The following is a 15,264-nucleotide window of genomic DNA, read 5'->3' on the forward strand; positions in this document are numbered from 1 at the left end:
CTTAAGAGAAACGATATCTAATGTTTCAGATTCAAGGACTTGGTTATAAACTGCACATGCAATTAAGTCTGAACATTTTAAGGAATTACTGCCCTTCATTTTTGTCAGCTGTGGTTTGTGCTAGCTGGCACTTTAAATGGACACAAGTTTTCTGACCACTAGTTACTGAATCTCAGTTGACAGACAGTAACACTTAGTTCTGCGGAGGTAACAGTATTCAAATCCAACTGCAAGAACACATTCAACTAGTTCAAGTCATCCATGAACCCCTCCAAAAAGAACATATTATAGGTAAAATACAGATACATTAATTTTCAGCCACTATAAAATGGCACAAGATAAAGTGATTCACTGCGATCTCCTAATGAATTACTCATTTTTAATCACAACTGTGCAGGCACTGGTATATATCAATAATAGAAAAATTAAAAGGTTAAAAATAGCGTACAGTTTAGCACAGAAGACAACATTTGAATAGAAGCACATCATTTTAATTTGCTTTTAAGTTTTAAAGCAATCCAAACAAAAAAGTTAACTATATAAATACAGAGTAAATGCACATAGTTTACAGCCAACTACATGTATGAAAGAATAATAGCAAACCTCACATGAGCATTGAAGTATTCTCAAACTGTCATTTGTGAGTGTTTAGCTATGACTCCGAGGGCATAATTATGTTCACATATGCAGGGTAGGCAGACTCTCAAATAAAAGAACTGAAAACTTACATAACTGAGTCTTAACAGACAGAAAGTTGAAAAAAGTAGTACATTTACCTAGGCACACTTCAGCATTCAGCTTGTTTTCCAAATTTAAACAGTTTAAACAAGAAGCAACCTTTACAAAGGCTTTCCAATATTTTGTCTCTGGAAGCATTCTTTTAAAATGCTACAGTCTGAGGAATGTTACAAATGTCATCATAAGAACAAAAACAGAATAGCAGAAACTGTCATTAACAAGCATCTCAATCAGAAAGGAAATATATGGAGTGCATTATGTAAACAGGGAAATAGATAGGTACAATGTCAATATACAAATGGACAGGCTGATGTTTCACTTACAATTAAAATAACCAAAAAACTCCACAAATCCCTAGTGTAAACCTATTTAAAACAACATAGGCTAGCAGATCAGAAATTCAGACAGAAACAGCAGATCTATCAGGTTAAAGGCTGGGCTCAGCCCTCTGCAACACACCACAACTCACCTGTTTTCACACAGCTCTACAGGGACCAAATGGATAATAGAGGGGCTGAGAAGTGTGACTGCGTTCACTGAAATCTATTTTTTTATGGCTTTCCAAACTCGGGCCACCTTGCCATGTCTCCTCAATATGCCACAGACACACGGTGACCACCAGTGCACTGTCACACCGAGCTAGCCAGGCTCTGGCAGAGGAGCCCCTTTTCCCTCTGATGAATGCATGCTCCAGTGCCATCTTTTGACTCGTTCAGGAAACTGCAGTCTCACAGTGCGTCCCAAATCTAACCGGTTGCCGAGTCAAAATTAAGAGCTTGCAATAACATTTAAGTTTCATCTAGGCAAGGGAAATATGAGCAAACTAATTGATTACTGAGAGTTTTTCAGACATCCAAGACCTTTGCCTCTAGCACACAAAAGTGTTACATAAATACACTATATTCAAATATAAATCAAGATGACCATCTAAGTTACAAGAAAGTTTAAATGCACTCCTTTCAGTTCTGTAGTTAAAGATATTACTGAATGTAGCATCTTCTTATTCCCTTTGAGTTTTTATAATAAATATCAAGAAAACTATATAAATAATTTAAAGATCTTTGGGAAATATTTCAGAGGTAACTTTGTATGTACTGATAGTTTAAAAATAACAAAAAATCCCAAGAAACTTTGGGTTTATGTTTTGTTATGTAAAGCAAGCCAAAAAGAAGATCACCCCTGAAGTTTAAAACATTGCTTAAACACCCATTAAAAAGGTGGAATAATAAGCTGATTGTCTATTTCTAGCTGTTGTCTCCCATATTCAATTGTCCTTGTTAACATTTTCTACTTAGCAACTCCAGGGGGTCTGTTCTCACCCAGACAAGGCACACATATGGTACCCAGTGAATTAATGGGTAACCAAGGGAGAATGTATCCAATAAACAGAGGAGAGTAACTCTCATGAAGCCTAGGCTAATCCAAGTGTTAACTGTATTCATGAACTCCAAAGCTGAATATTGTCTTTGCCAATTTAAATTTTGGCTATGACTGAATAATCTGGATAGCCTGAAGAGTAATCCATTTTCTACAGAAAAAAAAATTACAGTAAGTAGCTATTCCTGCACTTAGTAGAGTTATCTGAACAACGGCATCACAGCAAGACTTAGGTCAGAGTCATGAATACTCCAGACTTTCCTAGAGAGGTCGCTAGAAAGAGCCCACTTTAGAACACACATTTAAGCACTCCCCTCACTTCTTTAAAACAATCAAGTTCACCTTTGGTCACACCACAAACCACACTATCTGTCTTTAAAAAGGTAAGATAACATTTTCCAAGGAGAAGGATGTCAATACAGCTAAGCCTCCACTGCAAGGTCGCTGTACATACTATCGGTGGCTTTTAGAAGGAGAGCAATTAGTACAGAGAATTACATGAAATATTCAAATACTTTGACTCTGTGTGGAGAACATGACAAGGGTCAAAATAAAGGAAAGCAAATGAGAAAAACCCAGACTGATTGTTCTGTAAGCTTCAAGCTTTTATATACAGCCTACAGAACTACTACAAGACATGCTATGGATCTACAGCATAAAATGTTTTGTCCTGCACAGCTTACACGGAAATCAAACCCTGTGCTTTGTTTAAAACCAAACTGCATGTTTTGAACACAGTTTGACTACAGATAACCAGTAAGAGGAAGAAAAGTCACAAGCCATAAGAAGGCTACAAAGTGCATAAGGAGTCATTCATAAAATAAAGCCATTGCACACAATGCACAGTTTAAGTGTACTAAAGTACCACACTGGAAGAGGTGAGAGCATAGTTCCGTCCACACCAGTGTAGCAGCATTTATACGTAGAAAGCTATTGCCCCCAATTTATAATGATCATCTTCCTCAGAAGGATCATGGATGCAGACTAAGAAGTACTCAAGGTGCAGATAAAAGATACCTGTTTGGAAAGCTGTACAAGTTCTTGTAACATTAAGCTTCTGATTTTGACACTCCAGCTGTATGGTTTTGGAAAACTCTAAATTATGACAGAATAAACTAGCTAAGCCTCATTGCTGAATGCAACGCATTGTTTTGCAATTGGCTTATAGAACCACAGAAACAATGCCTGAATATTCAGACAATTTGGAGGACAAGGTTATACTGTCAGCTGCAGTTTCGTACACAGGCTCAAGTTGGAAGAAGCAATACAGCAATTATCAAGGGGAATGCTTACAAGAAAATCTCAATTACAATTTTCTCCATCATTCTGCACAGAGGCTGTCTGCACTTAAAAGATCTATCACAAATTCAACTGTTTTCTGCTTTCTGGTAGCCTTAGCCATGGTGATATGTGTTTTCCCCCTGTACTCCCATATAGATACTGGTAATCCAAGTCAGGATTTGCCAGACATTTTAGGGCAATACAGCTTGTTCTTAGGTAGCACAAAACTATGAGTGAATCCTGTCTTCACAAATGGTAGGCTGGACGAGTTGAGATTTCTCATCACATTAAGAATCCTTAACAAGGCTATGAAGTAGCATTCCTTAGCTGTGTGAGTGACCTGACAGGTTGGCAAGGAAAACTGATGATATAGGAGAACGTTTCACAGGTCTCTCTTACTTAAGGAAGGAAAGTTCCAGAAAAGAAAAAGGATGATGCAGCAGAACTAGAAATCCACATACACCAATATTAACAGATTGATAACCTGAAGAGTTCAACAATCAGATGCTCTCTCACTAACCTACAACACTGCTCAAACAAACAAAAACCCACCAAAAACCAAGTATCACCTTTTGTAGTGAAGAAAAAACTCTGTTCTGGGTCCCTGCGCCATATTTTGTCATGAGGTAGCAACATGGAAAAACTTTACACACTGACTACTACCTCAGTCTCTTTATGAATCTTCAAAGCAACTGAATGGAAGTTTCAGGTATGGAAAGGTATGAAAGTACCGTCTTCTGCATTCTTCCAACAGGTTACTGTGCAGTAAAACAGAACAAAAAGGATGTAGTTGAGAGCAATCACTAAGACAAGTGAATAAGGCTGCCCAAGAATATATTTTATGCCCCCTCCCTCACCCATCAGGTCTCTGAAGATGACTGAATGGCCTTGTCTAGATTAACAGACGAAAAGAACATAACAATTTTGAATTAAGAGATGTATAAAGGCATTCCCTAAGGGGCAGTTCCCATTTGTCACATTGCCAAGAGACCATACAATAAGGCAGCAAAATTATTCATAGTTGCCTACAATCAACCTTCTGTTTTGTCCATAGCTGCATATTCCTGATATAACTTTCCTTTTGACCACCATATTGGCATTGACATTCAGTGGTCCGCTCCAGTCTTTCAATCTTCCACCTTCTTCTAGGAAGTCTCGTCATGCTGTTATCCATCAAGCAAGTAGACTACCACTTCATAGGTTGACATCATGATAGCCGTGTTTGGAATCTGTCTGATCAGATGTGTAGTTAAACCTCGGTAGAGAGATCCATATCCTTCTTCTCGCACAAGCAAAGATAGTGTCTGGAAGAAAGATCTGTATTTTGTGCCCTCTTCTCTTAGTCTTGTTCGTACCACTTCTGTACAAAGAAAAGCACATGTGGTTACGTTCACCGCTTTTCGTTACCTTTCCCAGAAATGAATTAGTGATTTTACATTAAAATGCAACCTTCCCCCTCCCCAAGTTCTCAATCTCAGAAGAACTCTTTAAAAAAAGGAGGAGGAAGACAAACAGAGAGGCAAACCAAGTATGCGTAAGAGGAAAACAAGTTAAATTTTTGGCAGTATTAGATATCTAACTAAGCAAGGAAAGTTCATTTGCTTAGTTAAAATCCAGAAGAGGACTGTTGTTTGGGCTTACATTTTAGCTTGCAAGTTGCCACTAATGAAGCACTCAATCCATTAACAAACTTAATGTATACACAACTACTTTGCAGGAAAATTAAATGGAACTGAAAACCAAACTAGACAGCCTGTTTTCCTAGAACGGAGACAAGAACTTGCTGGCAAATTATGTGAAATTGCTGAGTATATAGAGAGATACTAAGTGAAAAAAGGACATTTTCCTTAAGTACTTTGGGCCATACCCTGGCAAATCCTTTGGAAAAATAAACATTGCCTAAGAAGAGGCCATGCTAGATATCCACTTAAAAATACTTCCATTTCTGAATACTATACTCATGTTGACTTGCTGAATCTGACGTGAAAAGCTTTAGACAAAGAAATAGTTCTTGAGCAAGCGAGCCAAAGTCTGCTACAAATATCACTGAAAAGACTCCCTTAGATCCATTTGATTCAGGCTCTCAGCTGTACATGCCCCACTTACCATGGGGATATGCTATTGATGTTGCACAAGTTTTGGAAGTGGCAGCAGCCATCATCATTCCAACAAAGTCCGAAGCTTCTTTTGCTGATTCGTCCTCATTGTCCATGGCAGAAGCAGTCTTATACTCCAGTAGTTTTCTCTTAATACTCTCATAAATAACAAAATGAATAACAGTCTCAGATATGCCTGCGTAGGATGCCGACATTCCTCTGTAAAAGCCTTTAATACCATCCGATCGATAAACTTTTCGGACACATTCAAAAGCACTCATTCGCTTTTCTCCACGATTCCTAAAAAAGAGAGAACATGACAGACATCAAGCTGGTGCAACTTGGGACTGGAAAATAAACAGTTTTGCTTGAGTGACAAGAGAACTTAGGAAACATCTCGTATTGATGCTGAGGGGCTCCAATTCAGATACATTTAAGAACACACAACTTGAAGTGAAAGTCTCAAAGGCCTTCAGCACTAAGCACAGGTAAAGCATTACACTGAATCCAAGCCAAACTTCATATGGTGACTAAAGTATCACAGAGACAAGCTGAACAGTTCTAGGCCTCCCCAAGTCTTATGGAATAAAGGACTAAATTGCTTGAAAACAGACTCCCAAATGAACTGTCAATGCCAGTGACTCATGAAAAAAATGACTATTTTCTTCTGCATAACGACAGTCGATTTCCCCTAAATTTTGCCTCAAATAAACAGCTCCATAGCATCGTAATTACAGCGGCTAAGAGTTCGAACAGTAGGCCTCACAGCATCACTGCTATCAGCAAACAACTAGCATATCCAAAGGGAGCATACCAATCAAAACAACACAGGTAGCTATTATTTGATTCAACTAAGGCACTGCTGACATCAAGAAAAATGCCCATTAGATATGACTGTATCAAGCAATATTTGGTAAATAAAATCTTATTCCCGTTTTTAGCTTGCTTATTGAATTGTGTTATGCATATTGAAATACTTAGCATACTGCACACAGCTATGGAAAACCATTGCAACACTGCATAAAATACACTTCATTGCAGCAGCCAGTGCAGGCACTTGAAGCATATGGATTCTGCCAGCAGAGGTCTCCTGAGTGAGCAAGTCACAGAATAAAACGGGAAATAACCTTGTAAGAGGTTACGGTAACTCATATGGATACCGTCAAAGCAGGATAGACAGTGGCAGCAGCTATTATGTAAGTAGTATGAGGCATCACTCGATGGCAGAATTTAAGTCCTGATGGTTTGAACCTGCAATGTCAGACAGCAATGAAACAAGGTACGAAGCACAATTAAGAGAAAGAGTGGGCACACAGAGCTGCAAATCAGATCTTGAGTAAGCTAGACAGCAGATGCTGCAGAGAACTGGGGGGCTGGCACTGATACGCTGACAGGCAAAAGAAAAGAGTCAAAGAACAACTGGTGAGAAGAGCAGCTGGACCTACAGCTGCAGCTCCCGGAGCACCTCAGTCCCCATATGTCCCTGGTACGCCTGGACAGGTGCACTGACACAGGCTGCTCTAAGAGTTTGTTCCTCTGATGCACAAGATGCACAACATTGTCTTGAAGGGCAAAGCAATTTCACTTTGGAAACAAAACATGCCTTCTCTAGCTCTTACTGGGATCAGAGGGATTTTTGAGAACTTCAACAGAAACAAGATCAGGCCAGGATAATCTCACAGGCCAAGTGTTTTCATGCCTCTAACAACAACTGAATTAGAAGAGCTGAGAATGCAGTATGTGCTAGACTAGCCCATGTAATTGCAGTGTCCTACACGAAGTTAGCAGATCCTTCTTCAGGTCTCCCACGTGAACATGCTTGATATAATGTACAGAAATAACGTGCACAAGAAATCCATAATTTTCCCTCATTTCCTTAAAGCCCTATAGTTTAAGCAATTTAACTGATTAATAAGTAAAAAACAAGCAGAGGCACGAGATGCCATCAGGTTGCATGTAGCACCAAAAACTCCTTGGAATTAGTCATGGAATTATCACCCCAATCATATGATGGCATCACAAAAAAATCTCATGGTAAAACTAGTTCTGGGATATATTTACTATGATCACCTTGCAGCTGACAATATGCCTACTAAGAGGAAAAATGCTAATATGCACTTAATACAGAAAGTCCAACAGATCTCCAAAATAGGAATATGTGGCTCATTAATGTATTTAGGATGGCTGAAGAAAAAATGTTATATTGCATGCTAAGTTTTCAGTAAGAAAGTTTATAAAATGAACCAGACAGTTGCATTGAGACACTTGCATCAAATCGGTCTCTCCCCACAGTTTTAAATAGATGAGAATATAAAGGTAGGTCTTCCTCCCTATTTGCATAAAATTCTACTTCATTACAAGTTTTGTAATAATAAACAGTCTCTGTAATCGATTCTGTAATAAGTCCAAATAACTTCTATTGACTAACCCACATTAGGACAATTCCTGTGTTTCAATCCATGAAAACAGTCTTCCCTTTTTATAGGCTAGAGATGACTGTATGTAAAAAATGAAAACTAGGATGTTTCAGGCATTTTTCTAAACTTGTGCTAAAATACTTAAATCCTTATTTCAGGAATGTTTAGCTCAACAGCTAAAAACAAAGAGAATGTATTACTGAAGGAAAATGTAAGCATATGGTTGGTAGAACATTATTTTAATGAGACTGTTAACCTTGTAATTCATTCCAAATTTGCTGGCCAGTCTACTATAGTGCCTCAAGCATGCCTCAGAACACAGAGATTAAAATAGAGAAAAATTATAGTGTAACTTGTAGATAGATGAGCACCAACTTTCTAATTAAAAATGTGGGATATTTAAGGAATCATTCCGTTTTGGGATGCAGAACAGATTCACAACATTTAAGCAAAATCTTATCACAGCAGTGAGATTTCCCGTTGTCGCTATACCTTGCATCAAGCTGTAATCGTGTCTTTACTAGCCAAATGGGATTAGTTGTTGTGATCGCAGTAAAACCTAAAATATTTAAAAAGAAAAGTTAGACATGATAGTATCACAAGAGCAACTGCATCTAAGTTTGAAACGCACATAGTAACGTATAGTGGATGCAAAAACTCGGACTATACTGATTTTTAGAAAGTACCCATTGTAGCCCTTTACTGATATTTTATGAATCCATACAGCCAATAAACATTTAGCTTATTTTTTTAATTTTACATTAATATTGAGTAAGTTTGATTTTCAGCAAGAGACGCCCCATATAAAATAAGCCCAATTGTGTACATTTCTCTGCCTATCTAATCATACCAACCACACAACAGCAAAGCTAGCTAGACTAACATTAGTCAATTTGGCAAACATGTCAATAAGAATGCATCACAGATACAGCTATAGCAATTTGAGATGGTATAAAACATTGTGTCAATTTAATTTGCTACCTGAAATACAATCCGAGTTTAAAAGCATGCAGACTGAATAAATACTACTTCTGGTGCAGTTAAAAGGCATGTATTACTATAAGTTAAGAGACCTTTTAATACTGAACTATAAAGAGCAGTTAAATTTGAGTGCTAATGTTTTATTTAGTATTCAAAGCAGAGATTGTTGGTTGGCCTAGGAATACTTTTACAAGCATATGAGTGTTTAAATTGTTAAAGTAAATAGTATGACATCTAACTATCCAGACAGACAGCAACTATTCAGGCTTGCCTAAGGGCTAAGGGTTAAAGCTTTGATTTTCAGTCCACTAAAGAAAAAGAAAAGGAAGAAAAGGAGAAAAGGAAACAAATTAAAAAAAAAAAAGAAAAGAAGTAAGAATCACTCTTACTTCTGCACAACCGTGGAGAGAAAGAGAGCAGAGTGAAAGGCAGCTCTGGAAAAAAAAAGTAAAATAAAAAACCATCTAGAGTTGTAATACCACACATGCACCATTAATGAGGTGTCATGTCTGCAGGAGAGAAGAGGAAAAGGGAAGAGCTGGAACATGGCCAGGCAAGAGATGATAAATTTAGACACTTGCTTTCTAAGTGACACACAGCACTTGTATATCACTACAAAGACATGCTGCCCTCCTGGCAAGGGAATGGACTGGGGTTGTTGGAAAGCAACAAAGAGTCACCTTGTTCAGTGCATATCTGATGCACAATACTTATACAACAAACAGGCTATTGATAAGCTTGTTTATGGAGATCATTAACAGCTTACATATATATATTTAGCAGAACTGCTTGCATACATGTTACTTCTGTTCAATCACAATCTAGGTTTACATTGCACACAAATGACTGCAATACTCAGAGAAATGCCAGGGGATCTTAACTGTTTTAAGGTTTGTTCTACCCCCACCCTCAAATCTTAAATAGGTCATTATGATTTTAAGTTACAGTTCTAAAGACAAACTACAAGGCTTAGCAGCTACTAAGATTTAGCTGTATGTCTGTGCCAAAATAGCAAAACCATGTTAGAGATTTCAGTTTAATCTTTTGATTAAATAGATTTTTAAACTAACTCAAACCTCTTAACTAAATAACTTCCTGTGGTAGATAATAAAGGTTTGAGGTTGGCTTTTTTTTTTGATACACTACTCTTTCTACGTCTAGGTACATATATAGCCCTTCATATGATGCTGTGAAATCCTAACAAGCCAAAAGTGTTTTATATCTGCATTTCATGTAGGTAAATAATTATGTAAAAAACTCAAAGCATCAGGGAACTACTCTGCCATAACAAGGCACAGGATGTTTTTAAAACATACCACATCTGCAAAAAGGTTTTGTAGTTCAACTAGCCAGAGCCCTTCTGACCTGCCAATGCCATAGAAACTCCACTGATTCCAACAGCACTTGACCCTGGGTTGAACTAAACTGAAAGGAAACATTGTTCTTGCATTTTTTTTTAATTCTTTATACTAGCACTAAGAAAGCTTTAATTTTCTTTTACTTCAAATCAGAAGCTTTCCATATCTATAGTGCAGTGAAGGGCAACAGGAATACACAGGACTGCAACAAAGGCTTTGAAATAAGGTGGGGGGAAAATTACTAACTTCCCCTACCAACACGTTTTCCAGGAAAGACACCTCTCTAAAAACCAAAATCAGTTCTTAAGTCTCTCCTAGTTCTTAATTACAAGTGAACAAGACAAAAAAAATCTTTTGCATTCCTTTTTAAGTTGCATGCTTTGGAATTTTGTTACTACTAGACTGTGTGTTACACCGTTATCTGCTCAGCCCTTTCTCCTTCCTATTCAACCCAAAAAAACAGTCTCTGTAGATCCTAAATCTGGAACAGGAAACACATAGGTGAGATCAGACGCAGTGTCTGAGTGGCAGTAGTGTCTGTATTCACCCACAGCAGCAGCCTGATACTTCTAGGCAGGCTGGGAAGAGTATATTGGAAATTGCCAGTGAAGAGTGGCTGGCACAGGACGCAGCCTATTCTGTCCGAACTTGCACTCCCTGGGTTGCTCTAAACATTATCTAAGTGTAGCACCCCTAACAGTAGGATCACACACTTAGCAACATAGCCAATTTTTTTCCCTAAGGCTGTCATAAGCCTAAATTGCATGACAGTTTGAACCAAAGCTTTCAAATCAAAGAGCCTTCAATAATTCAGGTTTCAAGACGAAACGACTACAGCTCAATTCTTACAGGTAATGTAGTAAATACAGTTAGTGGAAGAAGAAAAATAAATTAAGAGTTGAGTGATGCTGACACCAAGGAAAGCACTCCAAAACATGAAACATACCGTTTGGGATCTTTGATAAGATAAGCTTTTCTTTTCAAATACAAAAAATCTGTAGCAAAAGTATTTGTTAAAAAAATAAAGGGGGGGGCTTTCAACAACTACTATGAAGATCTATCAACTGTTTCCTTTTCTTTTTTAGAAGTCTCAGTGAATTTTATAATGCTTTACAAGGTTTACCAATGTGTTGTATCCTCAAGAAAGTTTCCAGATTCATTAGAAGTGTAGATCCATTTGGCAATACCAGAAACTCCTGTACTTTTCTATGTTTTATTTTATCCTATGAAATTGTATCCCATTTTCAGACAGAAAGAATTATCTCAATCTACTTTTTCAGCTATACCAGCTACTGACAGGTAAGATCCCAGGTATTCCTATTATGCATCGTATTTCAAAGCTTAGGGGTTTTTTTTTAATCTATAAGCCAATGTAATTGATACAAACGCATGTGAATATGGAATGCTGAATTAAAAATCCAAAGTAGTAAAATAAAAACAAACCGAAAGAGAAAACAGAAAGAGACAGAAAGCAGATTATATACATATTAAAAAAGAAAAAGAAAAGAGGTCTTTGAAATAACGTGACAACACAGAATATCAGCTGCAGCATTTTAAAGGCAGCTCTGCGACACTGAAAAAACCGAAAGGCCTTGTTTAACCCAGTAGGGACTTTCAATTAGCCAGAGCTAAGTAAAGTAGTAGCTATCAGTGAAAGGTATTTTCCACCTTTCCCCGAACTGCACAGAAAAAAAATAACTCTTAACAGAGTTAATGAGAAGTGATGTCTTTGCACAATGCATATCATCTGAGTTCAAGATAATGAAAGTGAATTCCCCTTATTTTGTTTATTTAATAGATATTACAAACCCAATGTGTGGTTCTTACACTAGAGGCTGCAAGAGACGCTCAGTTCAGTACTCACGAGGTTTAAGTTAGTCCATATTTCTGCAGGAAGTGACCTGCGGATGGGGAGCATGAGATGACACGATCTCACTCTTTTCACGGGAGAAATGTACAGTAAATGCCTAAAATAGACACAGGCTTTTCTGTATCATAACAACAAGCAGTGACCTCATCAGACACATGTGTACAAATCGAATCCCATTGGAAGGATTTGTGAATTAGTTATTGTGAGATCTAACTGTTTTCAGGTAAAAGTTTAGGGAAAAAAAGAAAGAAAAATAATCAGAACAGGCCACAGATATTAAAATAGTTGTGTAAAATGCACTGAGTACTGAAATTTCTGCTCATTTGCAGCAGTTCAATTTTATATCTCCAAATACTTACCTATATATCAAATTTACAAGTGAACCCTCCTCCTTCCCCACTCCCTCCCAAATATCATTCAAAAAAAGCTAGCCTTGTCTTAGGACTGAAAAAGCAGGATAGATGCCTTATGAAATCAAACTTTCTAATATCAATAATCAATGAACTAAATATGCATTTTATTTGGTATTAAGTAATGTGTACATACTACTAAAAAGTTCCTGAAGTACGGTATCTCTGTAAGTAATAAAGCGGTCCCAATTTTTTTTTAATAAATAATAATTTAAAAAAAAATCTACATTTGGGTTGGTTTGCCAGTAAAGTTCTAGAAAGAACAGCAATAGCATACAAGGCAAAGTAGTTTTGCAGCAGATTTGCAACCATGTTGTCTGAATGAGGCTATGAATCATTAAAAAGGCAAATCAGAAAGCCATACAGGAATCAAGTATCTCATTCAGTTCTCTACAGTTTTTATTCTCTGTGGCAAAAGAGATTGAGTAAGTGCAATAAGAAAGGCAGAGTTTATAGTGAATCTGAGAATTTAGCCTAACTTTGAAATGTACAGAGATAAACTATCTTCACACAAGCAAACGCTCTCATTCTTGTAGTATGCTTCAGATATATTCACTGTCCAAGTTTGCAAAAAGAGAACCATGTGATACGCCGAGTAGTAAGCAAAAAAGATTGCCAAGTACTTCATGTCAATACACAGATATTTTAGGTACGAAGGTGACGTGAATTATATGCTGGAAGCTAGCACACAGCAAGAGAAAAACATTAACTTCTAATTGCATAAGGCATCAGTTACTAATATGTAGCATAATTCATCCTCCTTGGGATAAAACAAACTTACTAAAAAAATCTTAATAAAACCAAAAATATATGTTTTATCTTGAGAAGGAAGAATCAGGCCTAAAAACAAACAAAAATGCTTAATACCATACCTCAGCTTCTCACTCCCAAAAATGCCATGTGCATAAAATAATCCTTATTTAACAATGACATGTCTAGCCTGAGATACTTATGTATTAACATATGATACAAGTAAACAGTATTTAAAGTTGACTAAAGTTCACTACTTACAGTACTTCCATAAAACAGTAAGTTACAGATTTTTTTTAAATTGTATTTTTGCATCATTATTGTATTTTGCAACCTACAGGAAAAGCTTTGTAAGTGCAAACACCACCTCATGCTCATTGGGTATTAGAAGCCTTAATGTAACAGAAAGGTCATATCCAAACAAAAAACCTCCTCATTTAAGACTGAGTTACTCAATTCCTTACTGAAACCAATGGCAGCTGCAAAAGAAGAAATCAATACTGATTATTTTTTGCTAATTATTAGAAGTGTTTATCCACCTTGCCAATTTTGAAATCCTAAGTTCCAAAGCAAATATTATGGTGATCTTCTGTGTTAACCTGTTTAAGTCAACCAATTAAGAGCTCACATTCGATCTTGTCCCTGTTATTTTGCCATTTCCTTAAGTTGATTTGCATCATATAGCAATACAAACCTTGCAGGTAAAACTGTTAATAGCTGGTTTAAGTGCATTTTCTGAAATATATTAGAATTACAAAAATAAGGTTAGCACGTTCCCAAGAAAGCACTGTTAATTTTAACTACAGTCTTTTTCATATAAATCAGAATACCACCAGTACTGAGTATTGAGAAATTGTTTGTCAAAGAACCTTCTTTTAAAGGTCTTGCAGAGAATGTCTCTAGTATACAGTGCCAAGACATTCTGAGAGAGAAAGTTGTGACCTGTAGTGTGAATCTGCACTGGGCATTCAGTTTCATTGGTTATATGGTTTAGAAATACAACTGCAGAACTAGGTAAGTGTGAGAAAGAACAGCTACAAGAGTTGTTCAATATTAAAACTTGTATACAAATGTAAAAAAGGAGAACGGCAGTTAAGGCTCAAATACATTTACCCCAGTCTCCTGCAGTCGTAAGTACAAGTGCATAATATCAACCTTCTGGAAGGGAAGCAAGTTAATAAGCAGATACAGAACTCCTTGACAAACTACAGTCTGTGTTTGCGAGCACTTGGGAGAAGTCACTACAGCACATCTCCATAAACTTTCTTTTCATTACAGAATGAGGGCAGTAACTTCCAAAGATAAGGAACACTCTGAACCTTCGTTTGTCTGCAGCACTGCATGAGTTACACAAGTTGTCTTCAACTGAGGATAGACTTGTTTCTATTACCCATACTTCACCCCCCCCCCCCGCCCCCTTTAAAGACATGTTTTATCCCCTCGACAAAGAGCTGAAGACAATTCATTTTTCTTGGAGCAAGTAACTGATTAGGATGAACTTTTCATTAAATCCCCTTCCATCCCATTCCCCATGCTGTTCACCTACAAACAAAACCTACATTTCCAGGTGATAAAAAAAAATATTGCGTCATCGGAGCACCTTATTTTGCCCATTTAAGACCAAACAGCTCTCCTTACATCTCTAAGAAGATTAAAAACTGCCACTGCATTTCTCATGTACTAGAGATGAGCATTAGTGTTTTATTTAAGTATAAAGCTACTATCACTTAAATTTTCTATGCTATATAACAATTTCTTTGTATCAGATTATTAGCAAGTATTAAATAGAAAACTAATCCTATTGATTATTCTGACTTCACCTTTGGCAGTCCATTCCAGATTGCTAGTACTCACATTATATATACTGGTTGTAAAATTTGACAGGAATTAGAAACTTCAACAGGCTACCATAACGTTGTCAGAATTCATCTGTGAAGTGTCTATCGCCTATACAGAAGAACACTTTGGAAAATTTGTTTTTGTGTA

At 37.0% G+C, this 15,264-nt stretch overlaps 1 protein-coding gene across 1 annotated transcript in view; it reads right to left on the reverse strand.

Moving 5' to 3' along the window:
• Positions 1-464: 464 nt before the first annotated feature.
• Positions 465-15,264, reverse strand: part of SLC25A36 (solute carrier family 25 member 36) — a 34,076-nt gene continuing 19,276 nt past the window's right edge. The window contains exons 5-7 of the mRNA XM_050902424.1: positions 8,402-8,468; positions 5,503-5,792; positions 465-4,756 (exon numbers count right to left, since the gene is read on the reverse strand). Coding sequence (XP_050758381.1) covers positions 4,563-4,756; positions 5,503-5,792; positions 8,402-8,468 — 551 coding nt within the window. The 3' untranslated portion in view covers positions 465-4,562. The remainder of the gene's footprint in view (positions 4,757-5,502; positions 5,793-8,401; positions 8,469-15,264) is intronic.

This window comes from Gymnogyps californianus, chromosome 10 (assembly GCF_018139145.2).
Source record: "Gymnogyps californianus isolate 813 chromosome 10, ASM1813914v2, whole genome shotgun sequence".
NCBI lineage: Eukaryota > Metazoa > Chordata > Aves > Accipitriformes > Cathartidae > Gymnogyps > Gymnogyps californianus.